General features: G+C 42.8%; 1 protein-coding gene across 1 annotated transcript in view; it reads left to right on the forward strand.

Moving 5' to 3' along the window:
• The window catches only part of Col22a1 (collagen type XXII alpha 1 chain), a 286,090-nt gene that overhangs the window by 155,367 nt on the left and 105,685 nt on the right, over positions 1 to 25,038 (forward strand). Inside the window, exons 30-38 of the mRNA XM_027415259.2 lie at positions 5,043 to 5,084; positions 6,796 to 6,828; positions 8,798 to 8,851; positions 9,142 to 9,195; positions 9,952 to 10,005; positions 13,434 to 13,487; positions 15,159 to 15,212; positions 17,208 to 17,312; positions 17,862 to 17,906. Of these exons, the coding sequence (XP_027271060.2) occupies positions 5,043 to 5,084; positions 6,796 to 6,828; positions 8,798 to 8,851; positions 9,142 to 9,195; positions 9,952 to 10,005; positions 13,434 to 13,487; positions 15,159 to 15,212; positions 17,208 to 17,312; positions 17,862 to 17,906 (495 nt within the window). The remainder of the gene's footprint in view (positions 1 to 5,042; positions 5,085 to 6,795; positions 6,829 to 8,797; positions 8,852 to 9,141; positions 9,196 to 9,951; positions 10,006 to 13,433; positions 13,488 to 15,158; positions 15,213 to 17,207; positions 17,313 to 17,861; positions 17,907 to 25,038) is intronic.

Consider the following 25,038-nt stretch of genomic DNA (forward strand, 5'->3'; position numbering starts at 1 on the left):
GATGCCTCCAGAAGATCCTTTATTGTCAAGAGTTGTTTTGACTATCCTGGGTTTTTTTTTATTTTTCCTTATAAAGTTGAGTATTGTTCTTTCAATGTCTGTGAAAAACTGTGTTGGGATTTTGATGGGGATTGCATTGAATCTGTAGATTGCTTTTGGCAGGATTGCCATTTTTACTATGTTAATTCTACCTATCAAGAGCATGGGAGATCTTTCCATTTTCTGGTATCTTCTTTAATTTCTTTTTTTAAAGTCTCAAAGTTCTTATTGTACAGGTCTTTCACTTTTTTGGTTAGTGTTTCCCCAAGATATTTTATGTTGCTTGTGGATATTGTGAAAGGTGATTTTTCCCTGATTTCTTTCTCATTGGGTTTATCATCTGTATATCTAGGGCTACCTATTTTTTGAGTTAATTTTGTATCCTGCTACCTTGCAGAAGGTGTTTATCAGCTGTAGGAGTTCTCTGGTAGAGTTTTTTGGGTCACTAATGTAGACTATCATGTCATCTGCAAATAGTGAAAGTTTGGCTTCTTCCTTTCCAATTTGTATCCCTTTGATTTCCTTTTCTTGTCTTATTGCTCTAGCTAGAACTTCAAGTACAATATTGAAGAGATATGGAGAGAGTGGACAGCCTTGTCTTGTTCCTGATTTTAGAGGAAACACTTTGAGTATCTCTCCATTTAGTTTGATATTGTCTATTGGTTTGGTGTATATTGCATTTATCATGTTTAGATATGTTCCTGTTATTCCTGTTCTCTCCAAGGTCTTTATCATGAAGGGATGTTGGATTTTGTCAAAGGCTTTTTCAGAATCTTGTGAGATGATCATGTGTTTTTTTCTTTTTCAGTTTGTTTATATGGTGGATTACATTGATTGATTTTCGTATGTTGAACCACCTTTGCATCCCTGGGATGAAGCCTACTTGATCATGGTGGATGATTTTCCTGATATGTTCTTGGATTTGATTCACCAGTATTTTATTGAGTATTTTAGCATCGATGTTCATGAGGGATATCAGTCTGTAGTTCTCTTTCTTAGTCATATCTTTGTGTGGCTTGGGTATCAAAGTGATTGTAGCCTTGTAGAAAGAGTTTGACAATATCCCATCTGCTTCTATTGTGCAGAACAGTTTGAGGAGTAGTGGAATTAGCTCTTATTTGAATTTCTGGTAGAATTCTGCCCTGAAGCCATCTGGCCCTGGGCTTTTTTTGGTTGGGAGGCTTTTGATGACTGCTCCTATTTCATTAGGGGTTATAGGTCAATTTAAACTGCTTATCTGATCTTGGTTTAATTTTGGTAAGTGATATCTATCCAGAAAACTGTCCACTTCCTTTAGAAATTCTAATTTTGTGGAGTACAGGTTCTCAAAGTATGATCTGAAGATTCTCTGGATTTCCTCAGTGTCTGTTGTTATATCCCCCTTTTCGTTTCTGATTTTGTTAATTAGCATGCTCTCTCTCTGCCTTTTTGTTAGTTTGGCTAGAGGTTTGTCTATCTTGTTGATCTTCTCAAAGAAACAACTCTTTGTTTCATTGATTCTTTGTACTGTTTTCCTAGTTTCTACTTTATTGATTTCGGCCCTCAGGTTGATTATTTCCTGGCATCTACTACTCCTTGGTGAGTTTGCTTCTTTTTGCTCTAAAACTTTCAGTTGTTCTGTCAATTCTCTAAAGTGACTTTTTTCCCAGTTTCTTCATGTGGGCACTTAGTGCTATGAACTTTCCTCTTAGCACTGCTTTCAGAGTGTCCCATAAGTTTGGGTATGTTGTGTCTACATTCTCATTAAATTCTAGGAAGTCTTTAATTTCTTTTTTTATTTCTTCCTCAACCCAGGAATGGTACAATTGGATGTTACTCATTTTCCATGAATATGTAGGTTTTCTGCAATTTGTATTGCTGTTGAATTCTAGCTTTAATGCATGGTGATCTGATAAGATACAGGGGGTTATTTCAATTCTTTTGTAACTGTGGAGGTTTGCTTTGCTGCCAACTATGTGGTCAATTTTAGAGAAGGTTCCATGTGGCGCTGAGAAGAAGGTATGTTGTTTTGTGTTTGGATGGAATGTTCTATAGATATCTGTTAAACCCAATTGGGTCATAACTTTTGTCAGATCTTTTGTTTCTTTGTAAAGTTTCTGTCCGGCGGTCCTGTCTAGTGGCGTAAGGGGGGTGTTGAAGTCTCCTACTATAAGTGTGTGTGGTTTTATGTGTGGTTTGAGCTTTAATAATGTTTCTTTGACAAATGTGGGTGCTTTCGTATTTGGGGCATAGATGTTCAGGATTGAGAACTTCATCTTGATGGGCTTTTCCTGTGATGAGTATGAAATGCCCTTCTTCATCTCTTTTGATTGATTTTAGTTTGAAGTCTAATTTGTTAGATATTAGGATTGCTACAACAGCTTGTTTCTTGGGCCCAGTTGATTGGAAAATCTTTTCCCATCCTTTTACTCTGAGGTAACGCCTGTCTTTGAAGTTGAGGTGTGTTTCTTGTAAACAGCAGAAGGACGGATTCTGTCTTCGTATCCATTCTGTTAGCCTATATCTTTTTATGGGTAAGTTAAGACCATTGACATTTAGGGATATTAATGCCCATTGTTTGTTGGTTCTTGTTTGTTTTGGATTTATTGTTGGTGGTGTCATTGTGTGTGGGTTTTGCCCTCCTGTTCCTTATTGTGTTTGGTAAAATTAGACCATCATTTGCCTGTGTTTTTGTGAGTGTAGTTATGTTCGTTGGTTTGGAGTTTTCCTTCCAGAACCTTCTGTAGTGCTGGATTTGTGGATATGTATTGTTTAAATCTGTTTTTGTCATGGAATATCTTGTTTTCTCCATCTATAGTGATTGAAAGTTTTGCTGGGTACAGTAGTCTGGGTTGACATCCATGCTCCCTTAGTGCTTGTAGGGTATCTATCCAAGACCTTCTGGCTTTCAGAGTTTCCATTGAGAAATCGGGTGTGATTCTGATTGGTTTGCCTTTATATGTTACTTGGCCTTTTTCCTTTGCTGCTCTTAATATTTTCTCTTTATTCTGTAGATTTGGTGTTTTGATTATTGTGTATCTGGGGGACTTCTTTTTGTGGTCCTGTCTGTTTGGTGTTCTGTAAACTTCTTGTACTTACATAGGCATATCCTTCTGTAGGTTGGGGAAGTTTTCTTCTATGATTTTGTGGAATATGTTTTCTGTACCTTTGAACAGTGTTTCTTAACCTTCTTCTATACCTATTATTGTTAGGTTTGGTCTTTTCACAGTGTCCCATATTTCCTGGATATTTTGTGTTAGGGATTTGTTGGACTTGAGGTTTTCTTTGGTTGATGAAAGTATATCCTCTAGCGAGTCTTCAATAGCTGAGATTCTCTCTTCCATCTCTTCTTGAGTTCTATTAGTTATACTCACATCTTTAGTTCCTGATCGTTTATCCAGCCTTTCCATTTCCAGCATCGCCTCATTCTGTGTTTTCTTTATTGTGTCTATTTAAGCTTTCATGCTTTGAACTGTTTCAAGAGCTTCCTTCACTTGTTTGGTTGTTTTTTCTTGGGTTTCTTTAGGTTCTTTAAGAGATTTGTTTATTTCTCAAATTTTTTGGTTTGTCTTTTCTTCCATTTCATGTAATTTTTTGCTTGCTTTTTCTTCTATTTCTTTAAGGGATCTTCTTGTTTCCTCTTTAAAAGTCTCTATCATCTTGCCGAGATAATTTTTGAGGTCCATCTCTTCTTCATTCTCTGTGTTGGGCATTTCAGATCTTGCTGGAGTGGAGTCCCTAGATTCTGGTGGTGTCATATTGGTCTTTCTGTTGTTGAGTGAGATCTTATTCTGTCTTCTCCCCATATCTTCTTCCAGTAGGTGCAGGTGGGGTTTCTCTATCTCCTCTTGTGACCTAGTGGTGTGTGTGGGCCAGGAATTCAATGTCCAAAGCTCTGGATGGTCTTGCCTCTCCTGGTAGTCTCCTCACTCTGAAGGAGTTAGGCCTCTGTAGGGGTCTAGTCTGCGGGATGGGAAGGAAGATTGGGGTGTTTCCTGACTCAGGGAGTTCCTCCCTGCCTGGGCAGGGCTACTCCAAGCAGGCACAGACCCGGGGAGATTGGGGTGAATGGGGCTTTGAAAGGGAGTTGGGTAGGAGCAGAGGGTCACTCACCTCGTTATGGATCAGGTCAGCGGAAAGAGGGCATGTAGATTTTATAAAATGTGTATGTGCCTGACATATATGATGATGATAACATATATGTGACATTAACGTAAAGGCTGTGTATTTGGATGAGGAAGGAGACCATCAGGAGGACGGGATGCAGGAACAGAGCACATCATATGTATGATATAAATAATGAAAATGTCCTTATGAAACCTATCATTTTTTGTTCATCAAAAACTAAACATATAAGTACTTTATGGGCCTACATACAGAGATAAATCAGTTCACAAACATGAGATACATAAGTTAGAATGTGCTTTGTAACACAAGATACAAGCAAAAGGATCTCTACCTTTTAGTGCTTATGGATATGGTAGAATTGGGTTTCAAGTTTGACTGAATCAGCTTCCAAATTTATGCTATGCACAATAGTAATCCTGGAATACATAGAGATATATACATATGAGAGCAGCCCACCTTTTCTGAGGTCGTTGGACGGCTCTGGGGGGTGTCCTTAAGGGGACTTGACTTCAGCGTGGCCGTTGAAATAAAGGACATGTATTGGAGCATACAGTATGACAGGTCAAGCATGGACTTTGATGGCAGCAGTGGGAAGAACTTCAGTTGCCTCATTATTATTACAAAGTGCTGGAACTCTGCATGGTACTTAAATAACCTGTAGATGGTCAGGTCTGTTTAGATACTTTAAAATGCATGTCTGAGATAGTTTATCATTTAGAGTGAATGTATGTGTCTGTCTTCCTATGCCCCAAGCTCTGCCCCACCTGATTATAAACTTTAAAGTCTGTGCAGGGAGAATGATATTGTTTTCTGAGGGATGTGTTATTGTAGACCTCTCCTGGCATAACCATAATGGACAGGATTAAGATCATGATTTTTTTTTTTACTTTTTCTAGGGTGAGGCTGGTCCAGCAGGCCCCCCTGGCTTACCTGGAAGTGTAAGTCACTCTGATTCTAATCTTATCTCCTCTCTGAATTCCCAAGGCAATGGAGTTACCTCTTCACTCATACTCAGTGGGCATGTGCACAAACACTCCCCCACACACCACTTAGTTATTAATATCCTCTCATTAGTTTATCATTAAATAGACCCATATCTTGCTCTTCCTTATTTTATTCACTTTATTCGACAAAAGCACAATTACTATTTATCGGAATATATCATTGACACTGAGAGTACACATCTACCTATTACGTCAGCTAAGCTGAGATCTGGAGATAACAAGCCATTTAAATGCTCAGGGTGGGACGACAGTATCATAACCCAAGCCTAGGACTCCTCTCCCACCTTCCACAGGCATTCTCATTGTCTAGGGATTTTCAAGGCTATCTGATGGCATTCTTAGCTTTTCAGTTGGTGGCTTGTTAATATATATCAATGGATTTTTGCCTAATAGTAGGTAGAGCCAGCCATGTAGCTGAGTGGAACCAGGCAGAAATGCCAATTATGGGAATGCATTCTAATTAATCACAGTTGCAAAAAGTCCTGTCCAAGAATATCCAGTTCAGTTGGTAGATGTATTAAGAGGACCCAATGACCTGATTTATGTGGGTGTACTAAAGGAAGAAGGGGCATCCATGGAAACAGTCAGAGGACTCCTGAAGACTGGGCCCAAGTTAAAGGAGACCCAAGGAATCATATCTGTGAAAGCATTGAGGCTAGACAGAGCAAGGACTCAATACAGCCTGGGTATTGGTGAGGCTAGAGAGCCACTGGAGTTCATGATGGTCTCCACTGGCCTCTCCATGAGCCAGTGGTTGGCCACCCTCACTAGTCTCCTCTTCGCCTCTGTCCCTGGCTAGCACAGGGCAGGTGATAATATTGGAAGAGGAAACAATGACCTGAATTCAGTGTCCCAGGCAGCCTTCCAGTTGTCTGCATGGAGTATTCCATTTTGGCTTCCAGGAGGTTTATATCTCCCTCCTATTGATGAAGGCAGAGAAGCTCAAAGAAGATATCCAGAGTCATAGAAAGTTTGGGACCACAGGGTTTTTAAATCTACCTATTGCACTCATTATGCAGCTCATTTAAAGGAAGCTGATTGTGTTGGACAGATTTAGTGATGATAATAAAAGATACATGCAAAGCTGGACACACATATAATCCTAGTACCTGGAAGGTAAACACAGGAGGCTCAGGAGTTCAATTCATTCTTGGCTATTTAGAAAGTTTGAAGCCAGCTTAGACTACATGAAATTCTATCTCAATAATATAAATCAAAAAAGATATCTTTCTTTGGTGAGGGTGGCCACTAGTAGGATGCTACACCATGTACATATGGGCAGCACTAATAATATGCAGTGGGCCATTAAAAAAGAGGACATAGAGCTGGGAGGGAGGGACATGGGTTGGGAACATCTGGGAATAACTGAAGGGAGGGAGGGAGTGGGGAATGGATATGACCAAGATACATGCATACATATATAAAATTTTCAAAGAATATGTAAAAAATACTAACACCACCCAGGAAATATATATATATATATATATATATATATATATATATATATATATATATATATATATATATCCCTTCAAGGCTATACTCTTTGGCTTGGCAAATCTCTTAGAGGCAACAGGATTTTAAAAATGAATTGGGAGCCTCCTTTGATACCAAGCTTTCTAACTTGTGTGATCTTCTTTTTCAGCCATCAATGTTCACACCACATCCAAGAATGCCAGTAAGTAACAGTGGGCTCCAGGTGTGATCTGTTGCCTCAGCTCATCTGGTGATGTTGCAGGGTAGGGGTGAGGGGTGGCCTTGGTAGTTGGAGTTTTATGGATTCAACTTGACCCTTAATCCTGGTTAAACAGCATCAAGTTTTCCAGAATCTGTCCTGGCAAAAGTAGGGATAAACTGGTTCTAATGGCAGGCACACATTCTAGGGACATAGCCTAGTGGAGTGAAGGCCATACTCTCTTTGTGTAAGTCCATTTTTGCTGTGGCTGGAACTGCTGCTTGCTTTGAGGCTAGGGATATCTGAGCTGTCAGAACCTTCTAGGTCAGTGTTAGCAGTGAAGAGACCAGCTATGGGAACACTTCAAACCCTCAGTCCCCTGAATTTGGTTGCTCTGTAGAGACAATGTCCAGAATAGTCCATTCAGGCTACTTGGGGAGTAAAATTTCAGTGGCTTCCTTCAGACACTGTGACATTTAAGAGAAGGTGGAAATCAGCTTCATATCCTGCAGACTGAAGGCCCTTCTCCTCCTTCTATGAATACTTCTGAAAAAAGTATTTTTAGAATCTCTAAATGTCACTGGCAGCACGGAGCAGCAGCAGCAGCAGCAGCCACCCACCCCTGCTCTTTTTAGGAAAGGGTCTCACCCTGTAACCTTGGTTGATCTGTAACTCATTATGTAGACCAGGATGGCTTCAAATGCAGAGATCCTCCTGCCTCTGACTCCTGGGTGCTTGGATGAAAGGTCACTATGCCTGGTTCCTATCTTTCTGTTGTGGTTCTTCTCTGATGATGTCTTATGTTGTGCTGAGAGAGTGGAATGGAAAGACATACAGTCTCTGTTTCTTGAGTAAGTCGATTCTAGTTCAAAGACACAGATTTTGTATATGATAGAAAGGCATGGGGCAGGGGGACACTGAGTCTGCTGCTGAAGTCTTTGAAGAATAAGGGAAGACATTGAACTTTGAAATCGAGACAGGAAGGAAGTACAGGGAGCCATCTCTAAGCATCCTGGATTTCAGGAATTATTAGGAATTGCCTGTCAGCCATAGTGGCTGCCTTTAGTGATATCTCCATCTATCTCTGTTTCAAAGCTCATCTCCTCCCATATAAAGACAAGCTGCCCTTCTTACTGCCTCCCTCCTGTATACCTCTGCCTTCAATAATTGAATACCTGCTTCTGAACCTTCCCAGTTTCCCCTGTTTGATCCGCCTGCTCCCCAGGGGATCAAAGCTAGTCTATAGTTGCTCCATAGTGACAATTTCTAGAATATTCCACTTGAAAAGCAGCTAAAAAGAGATGGGGTGAGTGAGCTGCCTGTCTCCCACTTTGAGTCTCAGTGGGACATCCTTCTTTCAGAGTGTGTACTTTTGAGAAAGTCAGTAGCCACTATTAGAATCAAAGCAAGGAGATTACATTTAAAGAAAAACATTTCTTCTGTATGTCAAGGCAAAAGCTTCTTACCTTTTTCTGTTTGTCAAGAGCTGAATCTGTTCAGCAAATCTCTTTCCATGTCTCCCTCAAGAAAGATATATTGACTTTCAAAGACCTTGCACTACATTATGCCCATGGATGGTCTCTTCTGTGTCAGTCAGCCCTGAGTGGTAGTGGACAATGTCACACCACTCAAATGCAGAGTTGAAACCTTAGCAGACTCCATGGAGGAGGCACTGGACCCTAAGGATGCCTAGGAGGAGGATGTGGCTAGCCTGGGGTTTGTTCTGTTGCCCTCAAGAACAGTCTCTAACTATTAGATTGGAACAGTAAATCAGGATCACTCTGAGCCACAGGAAAGAGAGAAGAGCCACTGTAAAGAAGGAAGAACCACAAATCCAGCCAATAGGAAAGCTTTGGATGTGGTCAACACGGCAGAGATCCTTATATAAATGCTGAGGGGTGGAGCCAGTGTGTGGGAAGCATTAGATGGAGTCATCCTGTGGTCACCTGTGTAATGTGCCTCTAATCAACAGGGAGAGCAAGGTCCCAAAGGAGAAAAGGGTGACCCTGGTGACCCTGGTGCCCTGGTGAGTACCAACCAACATCCCAGACACAGGTTACCATTCCCCAAGTTACCTGAAGACCAGGAATCAAGGCCTGGCTGGCTTTATGTCTGAACCCTACTGGTCACACTACACACTGGAGGCATTAGGAAACTGAGTATGTCAGTATATCCTATTTTAATCCTCAGGACTTTGGTGTTATGGCTTCTGTAGATTTCAAATGACAATCATTGCATGTCCCCACACATAGCCCCCCATCTTCTGAGAATACAGGTGCTGAGCTAGTTCATAAGCACAGTTTTCTTTCATTGCAGGGACCACAGGGTCATCCTGGAGAATTGGGCCCTCAGGGACCCACTGGACCTCCGGTAAGAGAGCTCTCTCTCCACCTCTTAGTTCTTGGACCATGAAGCCCTTGTTCATGTATTCCTCCCTGTGTTACCCACCAGCCTTCTCCCTGACATTTTGTGAATTCTTACTAGGGTGGGGGGTATTGGAGACAAGGGTTTTGGCTATCCCAAGAAATAAGGGTGTTAGCACCTTGGAAAGTTGCCTCCCAAAGCAAATACCGGGACCAGGTTTCTGCCCTTCAACTAAAGGGCTGTTATGGTTGAGGAAAGCTCCCTTAGATTCAGAGTGTTCTGGAAAGAGGTTGCCCAAGAAGCAGGATTCCTCTCCGTGTTCAGTGCATTTTCAGATGCACAGACCTGGCTTCTTCTCCCCAGCCATTGATGTGCAAGCAGGGTTAGAAAATGCCTGGTACCTATTAGCAACTTTATCTTATTTTCCTGGTATGGTTTGGACTGAGAGGATGTTTCCTGACAACTGTTTAGTTATTTTGGGGACGGGGAAAGGGGCCCTATATGCTTTGGAAGAGCCTATTATTTGCTTAAAAACCCCCGAGGTCACGGCTGTCTAACTTTGTGTACCTCATTTACATAATGAGTCAATGATGATAAATACATTACTTTAAGGGATGTGCTTGGCCAGGGAATGGTGGTTTTCTGCATCTGATAGAACCTGTTTTCTGTCCTCTTTGTTCTGATGAGTCTAGTTTGAGCAGCAGGCTAGCACTATATAAGATGCAAGCCTCTGACCCACCTCCTTTTCTCTCTCCTGCACAGGGTGCCAAGGGACATAATGGTGCACATGGGCCTCCAGGAGCAGCTGGAAACCCTGTGAGTCCTTCTGCCCTACCTTACTTCTGGGGACTTCCTAGAAGCAGGGCCCAAATGGGCATCTTTTCTCTGGTTCACAGTTCTGGACCAACTGGGTTGTGGCTAAGAAAGAAAATACACACTGGTGGGACTCTCCTGACCTAGGGGGTCATTTGAACATGAAGCAAAATGGGAACTCTTCTGGTCTACAGAGTGCTCTTATCAGGTCTGGATTTTGTCCACATGTCCAGACCTGAGACAGATTCCCTCCTCTTCATACATGGATGCTGCAAAGACACAGTTCCAGTGCAAGCCTATGCTGTATCTGCATGTCTACCAGTGATAGAAATCTGTGTACAAAGAGGACACTCAAAGGACCTTTAATACACAAAGGACCGCTCCCAGATGTTTGCTCTTCTGAGAATTTTGTCTGGGTTCAGATCCAAATATACACACTCTGAGGATAAAAATCCATAGTTACACAATTCTCCCTTTATTTCTCTCTCTTTCTGTGTGTCCCTTTACTTCTCTGCATGTCTGTTTTCTCGATGTCTGTCTCTGTGTTTCTGTATCCTTGTCTGTCACACACACAGATCCTCAAACACAAAGCAACCGTAAAGTCATTGTACAGATACACACTTCCCTGAAGATACCTTCTGAGCTCTCAGGCTTCTGCTCCTGGCTCTGTCATCAACAGAGTAAATGTGTTTATTCTCAAAGAGGAAGGCACTCTTCATTAGGATTGCATGGATCTATGCTTTGTGGCCAGAGCTGCAAAGTTCAGTGTCACCATGGTGTTGGGTGGTGGCAGAGCCAGACAGACCTGACTGACCTCTCAGGAGTGGTAGCCAGTTAGTGAAAGGAACATCCAGTGTACAATCTGGTACTGGGACTACAGACTAAATGTACTTATCAAATAGAACATCATTATATAATCAGGTCACCTGTGACTGTGGCTTAGAGGAGACAGGGTCAGCCATGACTAGTTGCTAGTGTGGATGACAGAGAAGATGGGTATTTCCTGTAGCAAATACAGCCTGCCCTGGGTAGAGTGGAAACAGTTTTGGTAAAGATCCTGGGGGTGTACTCTGTGATTTTTTAATCCAAAGGACACACATGGCCTGTGATAGTATACAATAAAGGCAATCTCTAGCATTTTGAATATCCCTTAATTCCCATTCTATGGCACTGACCCTTTGAAATGACTTCAACCACATTCCCTCTCAGAGTCATGACCTAGTCGTTAAGTTCTAATTAAATTCCACTTTAGGAAACAGTCACTGATCATCCAATCAAGCACACACATTTAATGTGCGCACAGCTCACACACATGCTTTCACTCCTCCACTCCCTCCCCAGATGCTCTTGCTTTGTGAATGATGCCAGCATCTTCAGCATGGTGATGTCTTGAAGAGCTTTCTCAGACTCATACAGACCTGTGATCACCTGTGACCCAGTAGCTCATCATAAGCCCTCTCTACCCACCCTCCTAAAGTCTCTTTCTGTCCAACTCGTGGTCAGCCACTGCTTAACCCTATCATCTATCATTGATGTGACCTGCAAGGTTTTTCCAGGGTCCTTTAACACCTCAGTGTGCCATGACCTTTTCCTTTTTTTAAATAATTTTTTATTTAATTAGAAACAATCTTATTTTACATATCAATACCAGTCCCTTCTCCCTCCCACACCCCCCACCACCCCCTTGTTCACCCCACCCTGGTCCACTCCCCAGGGTGGGTGAGGCCTTCCATGGGACATCATCAAAGTCTGTCACATTATTTGGAGCAGGGCCTATGCCCTCCCCCATGTGTCTAGGCTGAGAGAGTATCCCTCCATGGGGAATGGGCTCCCAAAGCCCATTCGTGCACTAGGGATACATACTGGTTCCACCGTCAGAGGCCCCATGGACTGCCCAGGCCTTCTAACTGTCACTCACATTCAGGGGGCTTGTTTCAGTCCAATGCTGATTTCCCAGATATCTGGCTGGGGTCCATGATCTCCTGTTTGCTCAGGTCAGCTGTTTCTGTGGGTTTCCTCTCTATAACTGGATCCCAGGAGTTAAGCTCAGTGCTTAGTTGTGGGTCTCTGCTTCTGCTTCCATCAGCTAGTGGATGAAGGCACTAGGATGGCATATCAGGTAGTCATCAATCTCATTATCAGAGAAGGACATTTAAGGTAGCCTCTCAACTATTACTTAGATTGTTAGTTAGGGTTGATCTTGTAGATCTCTGGACATTTCCCTAGTGCCAGAATTCTCTTTAAAACTATAATGGCTCCCTCTATGATGGTATCCCTTTTCTTGCTCTCCTCTGTTCCTCCCCTGTCTAGATCTTCCTGCTCCCTTCTGTCCTCCTCTCCCCTCCCCTTCTCCCCTTATCTTTCTTCTAACTCTCTCTCCCCTCCCCCATGATCCCAATTAACTTAGGCGATCTTGTTCCTTTCCCCTTCTCCGGGGGACCATGTGTGTCTCTCTTAGGGTCCTCCTTCTTTCCTAGCTTCTCTGGCAGTGTAGATTGTAGGCTGCTACTTCTTTGCTCTCGATCAAAATCCATATATGAGTGAGTACATACCATGTTTGTCTTTTGGGGACTGGGTTACCTCACTCAGGATGGTTTCTTCTAGTTCCATCTAATTGCCTGTGAATTTCAAGATTCCATTGTTGTTGTTGTTTTCCTCTGAGTAGTACTCCATTGTGTAAATGTACCACATTTTCTCCATCCATTCCTCAGTAGAGCAGCATCTAGGTTGCTTCCAAATCAAAACAACTCTAAGATACCATCTTAAACCTGTCAGAATGGCTAAAATCAGGAACAACAATGGCAGTTTATGCTGGAGAGGATGTGGAGAAAGGGGAATACTCCTCCACTGATGGGGGGAGTGCAAACTGGTACAGCCACTTTGGAAATCAGTATGACAGTTCCTCAGGGAAATGGTAATCAATCTACCACAAGATCCAGCAATTCTACTCTTAGGCATATTCATACAACAAGGACATCTGCTTAGATTCTTAGTTAGGGTCAGCCTTTTGGATCTCTGGATATGACTAAGATATTTAGATGCCCATCAGCCTTGATCCTATGCATAGGAAATTGAGTTGAGTTATAAAGAATAGGCCCTGGCCTTTAGGCATGCTGGATAGCTTTTTTCTCTGCCTACTCCTCCCATGTGCACTGCCTGACCCTCTCAGCACCATCACCTGGCCTTGAGGAACTATGAGAGTCTTCCTGTCTCTGGTTCACTCCACCTCCAAGCCCATTCATTTGAGTCTGGTTGGTTGGTTACAATAGTCTCCATGGGGGGTATGTTCTAACATCTATAAAGTGTCAATCTCAGGCTGTTCCAGTGATTCGGGCTGAAGTGTGTCATATGAGAGTGTATGGAGAGTGGCTGGGGTCAGTTATATGTAGCCAATACATTTGGGTTTTCTCAATCGCTCCATCTCTGATTAGGGTGCTCCAGGACCTGCAGGACCCCCGGGTATCAGTGGCCCCCCAGGAAGTTTGGTGAGTATTATGAAAAGAGCATAGATGTCAGTGTGGGTTGTGAACCTGCAGTGTCTGTCACAGTTCACTTCCCCATGCCCTTGCCCATCCACACAGAGGCGTGGGCAGCATTGCCTCAAAGGAGGATATATCAGTGTACTAATGAGAGCTGCCCAGAACATTACCAACCCAAGGTTCTGGGTAACACTTCAGCTCCCTAGCTGATAGATGGACTTGGAGTGATGACAGAGATGCTGTACATTTTACTGATATTGGAATCAACATCATTGTTTGCCCTCAAAGAAATAAGTGAAACCAAAGAAGTCAAAGGTCCCTGATGGCTGTTAGATACCCGAAATCTAACTCAGCTCTCCCAGCAACTGCCCTAAAGAACTTGGTGAGCCATTCCTGAGCTCTTCCATCTGAAGAAACAATACAGGATTAGACCAGCTTATCTTTCAGGTCCCACATCTGCTGCTAAGATTCCTTCTCTCCCTCTCCCAGCTGGAGATCTAGTAGTATTATGATTTGACATAAGCATTGGTTTAGACTTTAATGATTTTCAGTAAAATATGCAGTGTCATCTGGTCACAGGCTACAGAGAATTTATCCTCTGCAATAGATTAGGTCAGGCTCTCTCCCTAAGCCTTTTCAGGAAGCCATGACTCAGAGTCTTAATGCATGATACATTAGTTTATTTCATCCACTCATCAAGCCCGTTAGGTGAATACCATCCCTGACCCCATTTTATATAAGAGGAAGTGGAGGCAGGAGGATACTGAGTCATGGGGAAGTGGTTGGAGTAGCTCTTTCTTATATAGTTTTTCATTTCCTACCATGCATACGTAGTCAACATCAACCAATCCTGTTTTCCTTCGCCTATTTTTTTCTGGCTTTTGCAGAGCATTGTATCCAGTCATCCACAGGAAAGGGGCAGAATTGTTACCCAAAGTAGCTCCAGGGTGATGAGAGAAGAAACAGCCCACTTCTTTAAATATATAAAAAATATTTTGTGTGTATGGGTATTTGCTTTTAACACACTGTGTGCCACTGTGTGCTGGTGCCTGTGGAGTCTAGAAAGGGCTTCAGATCCTGGAAGTGGAATGTGTAGTTGTGAGCTATCGTGCAGGTATTGGGAATTGAACCCAGGTCCTCTGGAAGAGAAGCCAGTGCTCTTAGCCACTGATTTACATCTCCAGCCCCTTTGCCTCAAGGTGAGGTAGCTCTGCAGGGTGTTCTATGTGGGCTCCAGAGTCTTCAGCATGATTGAGCTCTGGTTGCTCAGCAACTGACTAGCTGTTTTCTCATTACCATATGTCTACACTGGTGTGTTCACAGAATGTTTATCCTTGAGGTGCTGGGGAGAAAACACAGATACTGGAAGGGTAGGTCTTTGTCACAAAGTTAGGTTTTTATTTTTGTTTGTTTACTGAAAACATTTTAGCATCTGCCCTCACCTCATCTGCCTATTCAAAGACTAAGGGTGTAAGGGACAAGTACTGGGCAGGACATATCTATTCTCAAGGTTTTGAAGGACAAGCCCCATGGTAAGAATCAAGCAACGAGATGGCATTAGTAAGTTTAAGACAGGTTGTGAAATGTGAGCAGAAGTTAAAGGGGAGCTGGTGACATACTTCTGGGTCTAATGTCCTTCAAAACCTGACCATGTGAACAACTTTCCTTTATTTTCAGGGTCCCCCTGGTGTCAGAGGTGCCCCTGGGAAAGATGGGGAGCGTGGGGAAAAGGTAAGAGCAGTGCAAACTGAAGAAAGGCATCTGTTGTTGAAGGCTTCACTGGGCAGTAGTTGAGGAGCTCACGTTTCTCAGAGCGAGGGCCCGGGCACAAGAAGGGACTATTTGAGTGAGATAGAGAATGTGGCATCTCATACTTCTCAGCATCACAGTCACCCTGGAGTCAGAGTAATTCCCCCTTTACATATGCCAACAGAAGCTCTGAGGTACTTAATTGTCCCATGTCTCATAGCTAGTGAGCAGCAGAACTGGATCTTACTGTACATCCCACTTTGGACTTAGTGTCCCCCTCCTTGGTGGTGAGCACCAAGATTTCCAGGGAACCCTTGCCAAGTCTGAGAAGAAGGAAACAAGATTGTGTTTTCTATCAACTAGAAGATGCCTATAGCCTGGGGAGGAGCAAGGCACTCTCTGCAGTCCTCTGCACATTGCTCTGACATGACTATGTGCTCATGTATTAGCCATGCCAAGTCAAAGCTTGGGAAATCCATACCCATGGGAGATTTAGAGTTTCATAATCATTAAAAGCTGGTTCCATGTTCAAATCTGTACTGGGGTGACAACCGTGATTATCAGTAGGCACAGTCCCACCTCCTCCTGACATTTGGTTATCCTCCCACCAAAGGGAGGGGTGCAATTGGCATAAAATTTACAGAACAGGATTCTGTTCTAACAAAACACAGCAAAGGATGCTGTCCCTAACCCTCATAACATACAAGATTCAGCCATCCTCAGTGTCAGCAGGACCAAGGCTGCTAGCAAAGGCCCTAACAAATGGCACTCTCGTTGCACCTGAATTTGCTCAGCTGTAAAGTGAAGATGGCAATAGCAGACATTGGTCCAAGCTTATGAACATCACTCCAAGGAGCAGGGGCAATGGAGAGAAAGGGTGACAAGGACAAGATGGTGTGTTTTGTTCCCTCTACATGTCAGGTGTCCTTTTTCCAGATGTACCATGTACAGAAGTCTACACAGTTGCTCAAATATGGCTTGTATTTTAGAAAGGGTCTCACTCTGTGGCCCAAGCTAACCTTGAAATCACTCTGTAGGTCAGGCCAGCCTCTAATCCAGGGCGATCCCCTTGCCTCAGACTCCTGAGTGCTAGGATTAGAGGTGAGAGCTACTCCAAATTTATCAAATAGATTCCTTCTAGAAGCTTCTCCTGGAAACTTTTAAAGAAGTGACCATTTTTATTGCCTATGCTTTTTTATTTTGGTAAAAATTTAATAAGAGTGAGTGTATTTTTCATTTTAGCTAAAGACTTGATTTTAAAATACAAATTTCAGAGAAAAAATGATTTATTCTAGAGGACAAAGCAAACTGTAGAAAATATCCCCTGGTTCTAATTACCAAGCTCTGGAATTATAAATGTATATCATCACACCCTAATAGTGCTTAAAAAAAAGATAATGCCACCTTAAATTGCAGAAACAAGAACACCTAACTTAAAAATGAATAAATCCAAATTGCATTTCCTATGTGCTGTTGGCCCATTTGACCTCTAGGGGGAGCCAAATACCTCTTGACTGATCTGAAACAGTATGAAGATTGAGCCAGGCCCATGGAAGGGTCCAAACTTATGTAAAAGGGCAAAATTCCTGAAATTGCATTCTATTCTTTCTTTAGCACATCTGTGACTGGCCTTGGGCTGGGAAAGCTGACCCTGCTCTCTGGGCTTGAAGAGACCTCTTTCATCACCTGCTTGAAGCATTCGCTGGTTTTCTTCTACTTCTCCATCAGAGAAGGGATAGGGACATTTAACTTGGTGGAGGCTCTGGCCAGTTAAAGACTTCAGTACATGAATGGGGGGGACAGAATTCAACTTTTGACATCTACTGAACAGTCTAGGTTCTGATGTCCTAGGGGGACTACTCTTTTAAAGTTGTCCAGGCAGCTTTGGAAGCCTCCACGCAGGCTTAGCAGACTCAACATTACAAGGCTGAGTTCTGCACATGGCTGATGCTCATCAGTATCCTCTTTTCTCCTCAGGGAACAGCAGGGCAGGAAGGCAGCCCGGGGCCAGCTGGTCCACGGGGCGATCCTGGTGCTCCTGGCCTCCCTGGGCCACCTGGAAAAGGGAAGGATGGGGAGCCGGTAAGTGGCAGGCTTTGAGCTTTGGGAAGCTAGTCTAAAGGTGGAAAAGAAAAAAAAAAGAGCAAAAACAAAGACTCATTTTAGAAAGTGAGCCATAGCTGAGAACTGGAGCTAGGTGGGAAAGGGTGCTGTAAGTCTCAGGGTGTCCCGTGCTTACTAATAACAATAAAGTAGAAAATGGACTACATTGTACTTCCATGACAGTTTTTGCTAACTTGTGAATTATTGCTGAAATCTTGACTTAATAGTTTCAGCCTGTGGTTGACCACAGGAAAGTAGGAAGTGAAGCCATAGATAGGCCTGTGTGGCAGCAGCACTGAGCACATGGAGCTCTGGCAGTATGCTCAGGATCTGATCAGGGAGAACCAGTCATGCAAATGAGATTCAAATTACCCAATGCTCATCACACACACACACACACACACACACACACACACACACACACACACACACATTTGCTCTCTCTCTCTCTCTTCTCTCTCTCTCTCTCTCTCTCTCTCTCTCTCTCTCTCTCTCTCTCTCATGGTTCCGCATTGTTTATTTTAACAGGGACTTCATGGACCACCTGGGTTACCTGGTCCCTTAGGAACCAAGGTAAGTGCTGGTCCAAGCAAATTGTGTAACACTTAGAGAGTGAGGACAGTTTTATCATATGCATCTCTTGTCACCTCAACCACTCCCACATTTCTCATTCTAAGACTCCTGATATCATGAAGTAATGCCCACCGCAGTGCTTTATAAATGCTGATTTAATGCTCTTTAGAAAACAGCTGGCTTTCACCTGGCCAAGCCATGGTCTAAGTCTTCTTTTTTCACTGGTAAAATTTTGGTAGTAGATGATCCCCAAACTTTAACATATTTCTAATGGGAGTCTAGGTGTTGGGTGGGTGTGGGGGCTGGAAAAGGGGTGGCCCTGGTCTCAATAGTCCAACACTATCCCAATACTGCTCTGTCTTTCCCTAAGCCTTAACAAACCTGGTGAGTAGGAGGTTGAGGGAGGGAAGAAGCTGCAAGGAGAATTTTATGGGCCAGAGCTGGAAATTGGTTATTATGTCCACCCTCTAAATTCTAGTGATATTCATGACAAGGAAGTCCATTGAATTTCACTTAGTTGAGCACAAAGAGGAAGAAGGAAATGGATGAATACCACCCAAACTCTGCCTCAATTCAAGAGCAACCATGGGCCTGAAAAGACATTATCCCCTGAGCAAGCAGGGGATTGTGCCAAGATCTCTCAACTCTGAATCACTCATTCATTTATCCGAGCTTGCTTAGATGACCAATGCCTTATTATTTCAATCATGGCACATCTATGGAGTGGACTATAGAACTTAATCATTTTAGAGGTACATTCCTGGGCCTCTGCCAGCTCATGGCTCAGGGAATGTATGCATGGGTAAACTGCAAAGACAGGCAGATGTTGGGGGGGGGGTGTGAGCTCCGAGCAAGTTCAGGAAGACTCTTAACCTGGTTTTATTGTTAGTGGCTACATGGAGAGTAAGGTACTTGTTTTCTCTTGACATTGCATGTGGCAGCTGATATAGGAAGAAGAAAGTACTACTGTAGGCCTTGGCAGGGGGTTGAGCATGGGGGAGACACTGAGGCAGGTAGTGCAGAAAATTTAACTATAGCCATACCCACACACTGTGATAATTATGACACCAACTTAGATATGTGGACTTGAGAGGTGGGCTAAAGTCACTCTTTGACGTTAGGATGGGATGCCCAGATATTTGGCTTTAATGGGATATGCATATTTAAGTTGCATGCAGATGTTATTATAAAGTCATTTCTTACCACTGTGCCCATTTATAAAAATTTCTTTAAGAAGTACTTCTTGCTAGAAGTGATGGGACACACCTGTAAATCCAGAACTTCAGAGGTAAAGATAGGTTTAGGAGAATTTGGAGTTTGAGGCTAGACTGGGTTATTAGGTTGGATCTAGGCTAGCCTGGGCTACAGAGTAAGGGACTTGCTCAATGAACAAAAACATCCTTCAATACATGGAGAACATACTCTCATGTATCTTCCGCGCCATAGTTTTGTTGTCCCATGAGTCATTCATCCTGAGCCAACGAGCTCTTTTATGAGCGCACTTCCACCCATCCCAGATGGTAGTTTAATGCTCCTGTGACTAGAAGTTTTATTCTCAGCCCTAGAGTCAACCCATCTGACAGTAGACCATTGCCCTGTTTGTTCCTTTGATTTCAAAGGTGCACATTTGGGATCTCAGAATGAATTGAGTTTAAAATAGTTTGTGAAAAGCTCACCAGATTAGTATCTAGCATATGGAAGTTTGAGATTCCATAGATACTGACAGTAGGTTTCACCTTCATAATTTTCTCCCTACTCAAGAAGGTTATCTCTGTAACTATCCTAAACCTTCAGTAAGTAGTATACTTGTAGTATACTAATTTGCTTACAGTATGGTAATATGATTGCATTACCTATGATCAAACTTTTCCATAAATGGGAGAATTGTCTATATGGTAGGAATAAAATGTCGGTGCATATTTTCTGGGGTGGGGTAGTGTCAGCATTGTATAAGGGAAGTCTCTCTCTCATTGGATAGTCCTGTCCAGATTCTGACCATTCACTCTTTTTTTTCTCTCTCTTTTTATTATTATTAATTCAAGTTAGGGAACAGGCTTGTTTCACATGTAATTCCCCTCTCCCTCTCCCTCCCCTTACCCCCATTCCTTCTCCCCCAACTCCAACCTACCCACCACCCCATCCACCCACCACTCCCCAGGCAGGGTAGGGCCCCCAACCGGGGCTCCACCAAGTCCACCAAATCTTCCTGTGCTCTGACCATTCACTCTTAAGAAAGACCTTCAGAATGCAGAGGACACTGATAACCTTTTAAAGCAAATGCATGGTATCAGAAGTGGCAGAGAAGTAAATGGCTTGAGTTGTCTCATTTTCCACCATAATTACATACAACCTTAATCTTAACCTGTAACTTCATGTTATAAGGAGACAATTTAAATTCCTTTTATTCTGCAGTTGTATCTTAGGATCTTAATAGTAGAACCATAAAATTGATTGCCTTCTTCCAGGAAGAGTGTTACCATATCTATAAGAAATAGTTTCCTAGTATAGGTCTTGCTACCAATACTTGTTCAGAAAATTGGTATCCTGTGGTTTCAGCTTTCCTGTTGCAACAGGAAGTTGTTCACCTATGTAGCCTATATCTGATCAGTATACACACTGAAGGAGAAAATCATGTGGGAACCTATGAAAGCATCAACAAGTGTAGAAAGAAGGCAGGCTCAGACTCCTGACCCAGTGTAGCTGAATAGTTTCAACACCATGGGGGCTTAGGGTAAGTCATGCTGTCCCTGGACTGACCTTTCCCCTTAAATATATACTCATCACACTGTTATTGGTGTATAAATGTGTATATACTGTGTTTGGGGAATAAAGGTTCCTACTGTCAAGGCATTTAGAAAGTAAGTTGACATTCAAGGCCATCTTTATTTGGGGAGCAGATTGCTCAGGGGGATCATGGAGGAAGGGGGTGCAAGGGAGAAGGAAAGGGGAGATGTGGAGAGAGATCTTCAGTCCTATCTTGTGTATTGATAGGACTATTAATACCTCATGGAATTAAGGGAGGAAGTGATCTGGAAGTTTCCTTTGGCACATTCAATGTCTCCTGTTTGGTGGTAATTACAGGCAACTCAGTGAGTGACACTTGCTTCCTGCAAAGTGAACATGTTTGGACTTCATAGGGAATTTATTTTGAATTCCAGCTCAACCATCTGCAAGATAGATGATTGGAAAGCAAATGGCTTTAACTTTCTGAGACCCTGTTAATGTTTCTGTTTGGAGGAATAAAGAATATTTGACACTAAAAGGGCTCCTTGAGAAATGATCTTATGTCACATAACCATTGTTCTATAACTTCTGTCTCTTTTCAGAACCACAAACATTTTCACATATTCGTTCCTGGAATGTGGGGGTCTCAGGTGCTAGCTTTTGGGCTCTGTTCCTTCCTATCCACTTGTCCTATTGCTCTTGATGACAGAATGCTAGGTTTATTTTTGTGTCCTTTGGGGGCCATTTTCTAAAAGGGTCTGTTCATTAAGCTGGGAAATGGTTTCTTGAGGGAATTTTTAGTATCACAATAGGCTATACACACAGATGGGGCCAGCCCTGGCCATTGTGCAAAAAAAATCAATCATAGACTCACTGCTGCTAAGTTGGGTCAGGAGGTCTTGCTGGCATATTCTTTCCTCTGGGATATAGGAGAGAAGCTTATTTTGAGGAAGGCAGAATTCAGTGCCTGACACAATGCAGTTGATGAAGTATTGCTTATTCTGGTATCCAGGCAGAGGATATTAAAGCCAGTATCAGGCCTTAAGCCATTTGGTACAGAGATACATAGATATCTACTCTACATTGCATCAGACTTGTTTGAGATCTTTGGTGGTAAATTTTGTTAAATAGGCAAATGAAAGCGGAGTCTACTTTCATGGTGTTTTCAGGGAAGTCAGAGGTGAGATGATCAGCGGTGTGACAATTATTGAAGATTTGTGCAAATACCTGAAATCTAATGGGCATACATATATACATTCATTCATTCATTCATTCATTCATTCCTTCAGACAGACAGGGAAGGCAGGCTGAGACAGAATGGGAATGACTGGGCCAAGGCAGTGGTTGGGTCAGTGTTTGGGAGCTTGGGGCATAGGAGTTTAATCATGTTCTCAGTGGAAATGCCATGTGCAGGAAGCAGGGGTATATCTGTTGCCTTGCTATCGATGTGGCAGAATACTAAGACAAAAAGCAAGTCACAGATGATAGAATTTATTTTGACTTGCAGTTGCAGAGTGGATTGAGCCCATTATCAGGAAGGCATGACATCCAGAGGGTGAGGTCAGCCTGCCAGGAAGTGAAGTGATCACACTTTATCTAGATACAGGAAGCATCACAGTAGGTTCAAGGAAGCAGAGGTTGGAGAATAAACACAGCTGGAAGCAGAGAAATTAGATTTTATCTATATCCAGGAAGCAGGCAGCAGAGGTAGGGGAAGAGGAATGGGGAGGTAGTGAAAACAGGAACTGGGGACAGGCTATAAAACCTCAACCCAGCTCCACCCTAGTGAAGTACTTCTTCCAGGAACTCTGTACTCCCTAAAGTTTCTGTAACCTTCCCAAATAGTGCCACTAACTGGGGACCAAATGTTAAAAACATGAGCCAGTGGAGATCATTTCTCATCCAAACCACAACAAAGGGAATATAAACAGCAATGTGTAAGAATATACATTCATAGTGTAACTTGTGATTGGAGTATTGCGGTTACTAATGCACCTGGAATGTAACCTTGGGAAGGGAATGGGAAGATAGCTTCAGCACGGAAGTCTGCATCAATCACTTCAAAGCAAAATCAAGGTACAAAAGGAATGGACTTATTTGATTTTATATGCGTGCATCTAACTTTTCTTTCTACTAACTCTCAGTAAAATGGTAATGGTATAACTGCAGTACTTGGTATGTCTCTCATCTTTATAGTTACTTTCATGCTAAATGATTATACATCAGATACAGAGGAACTTGGTAGAATCTCAATATTTTGTTGATGAAGGTCCTAATGTATAGAGACATCTTAAGGCCTTCCCAGGGCACGATATTAAGCTGGGGCCAGACCAAGAGTCACTCATTGATGCCTGAGATATTCCTACCTGGCCTTCACTCTTGTAAAGAGCTGCTGGCAGATGAATCATGGGTCAGGTTCACATGTGTTTCTGTATTTATCTTCTTGACAGCCCCCTCCTCATTCTACTTAACTAGATTTTCTAGATCCAAAGCATGTTACACTTCCCAGGCCTAACCATACTATATCATACTAAAGAAATGGAATGTACTAAATAGGAATTTGAAGAGAAGTTAAGAAAGATCTAGTTGGCTAGTTGGGGGTGGGGCAATGGATGATCTGTTTCACTGGGATCATTAACAGCTGGTGGCATAACCACACTGGGCTTGTAAGGGCAAGAAAGAGAAATGGCAGGTATTAAGGAGGCTTATTGAGGGATATTTTTTAATTTATTTATTTAAATTTTTTATTTTATCTACAAACCACATTTCCCCCTCCCTCCCCTCCTCCTGTTCCCTCCACCAACTTTCCATCACCCACTCCCCATCCACTCCTCAGTAAGTGTAAGGCTTCATGGGGAGTCATCAAAGTCTGGCATATCAAGTTGAGGCAGAACCAAGCTCTGCTCCCTGGCATAACAAGGCTGAGCAAGGTATCCCTTCATAGGGAATGGGCTCCAAAAAGTCAGTTCATGCAGTAGGGACAAATCCTGGTCCATTGCCAGTGGTCCCACAGACTTTCCAAGCCACAGAATTGTTACCCACATTCAGTGGGCCTAGTTCAGCCCTGTGAAGGTTCCCTAGTTGTCAGTCCAGAGTCAGTGAGCTCCCACTAGCTTGGGTCAGCTGTCTCTGTGGGTTTCCCCATTATGATCTTGACCCCATTGCTCATATAATCCTCCTCTCTGTCTTCAACTGGACTCCAAGAACTCATCCCAGTGCTTAGCTATGGATCTCTGCATCGGCTTCCACCAATTCCTGGATGAAGGTTCTATGATGACAATTAGGGTAGTCACCAATTTGATCAGAGGAGAAGGCCAGTTCAGACATGGTTGCCACTATTGCTAAGAGTCTTAGCTGGAGTCATCATTGTGGATTTCTGGGAGGTTCCCTACCACCAGACTTCTCTTTATACCCATAATGGCTCCCTCTATCAAGATTTCTCTTTTCTTGCCCTCCCTCTCTGCCCCTTGTCCAACTCATCCATCCCATTCTCTCATGTTTTCCTCTCCCCTCCCCTTCACTCCCCCACTACCAATTTACTCAGGAGATCTTATCTATTTCCCCTTCCAGGGGCATCCATGCATGAATCTCTTAGGATCCTCCTTGTTACCTAGCTTCTCAGGGGCTATAGATTATAGCCTGGTTGTCCTTTTCTTTGTGTCTAATATCCACTTATGAGTACATACCATGTTTGTCTTTCTGGGTCTGGGTTACCTCATTTAGGATGTTTTTTTTTTTCTAGTTCTGTTCATTTGCCTGAAAATATCAAGATGTCCTTTATTTTTTTTCTGCTGAGTAATACTCCATTTTATAAATGTACCACATTTTCTTTATCTATTCTTCAGTTGAGGGACATCTAGGTTGTTTCCAGGTTCTGGCTATTATGACTAATGCTGCTATGAACATAGCTGAGCAAATGTCTTTGTGGTAGGAGTGTGTATCCGTTGGGCATATGCCCAAGAGTGGTATTGCTGGGTCTTGAGGTAGAGTTGATTCACAGTTTTCTGAGAAACCACCAGACTGTTTTCCAAAGTAGCTGTACAAGTTTGCACTCCCACCAGCAGTGGAGGAGTGTTCCCCTTACTGCACATCTTCTCCTGCATAAGCTGTCATCAGTAATTTTGGTCTTAGCCATTCTGACAGGTGTAAGACAGTATCACAGAGTTGTTTTGATTTGCATTTCCCTGATGGCTAAGGATATTGAGCAATTCCTTTAATGTCTTTTAGCCACTTGTGTTTCTTCTGTTGGGAATTCTCTGTTTAGATCTGTGCCCTATTTTTTAAACTGGATTATTTGGTATTTTGATGCCTCATTTCTTTAGATTTTTATGTATTTTGAAGATTAGCACTCTGTCAGATGTGGGGTTGGTGAGGAGCTTTTTCCATTCTGTAGGCTGCTGCTTTGTCT

This window comes from Cricetulus griseus, chromosome 4 (genome assembly GCF_003668045.3).
Source record: "Cricetulus griseus strain 17A/GY chromosome 4, alternate assembly CriGri-PICRH-1.0, whole genome shotgun sequence".
In the NCBI taxonomy this organism is placed as follows: domain Eukaryota; kingdom Metazoa; phylum Chordata; class Mammalia; order Rodentia; family Cricetidae; genus Cricetulus; species Cricetulus griseus.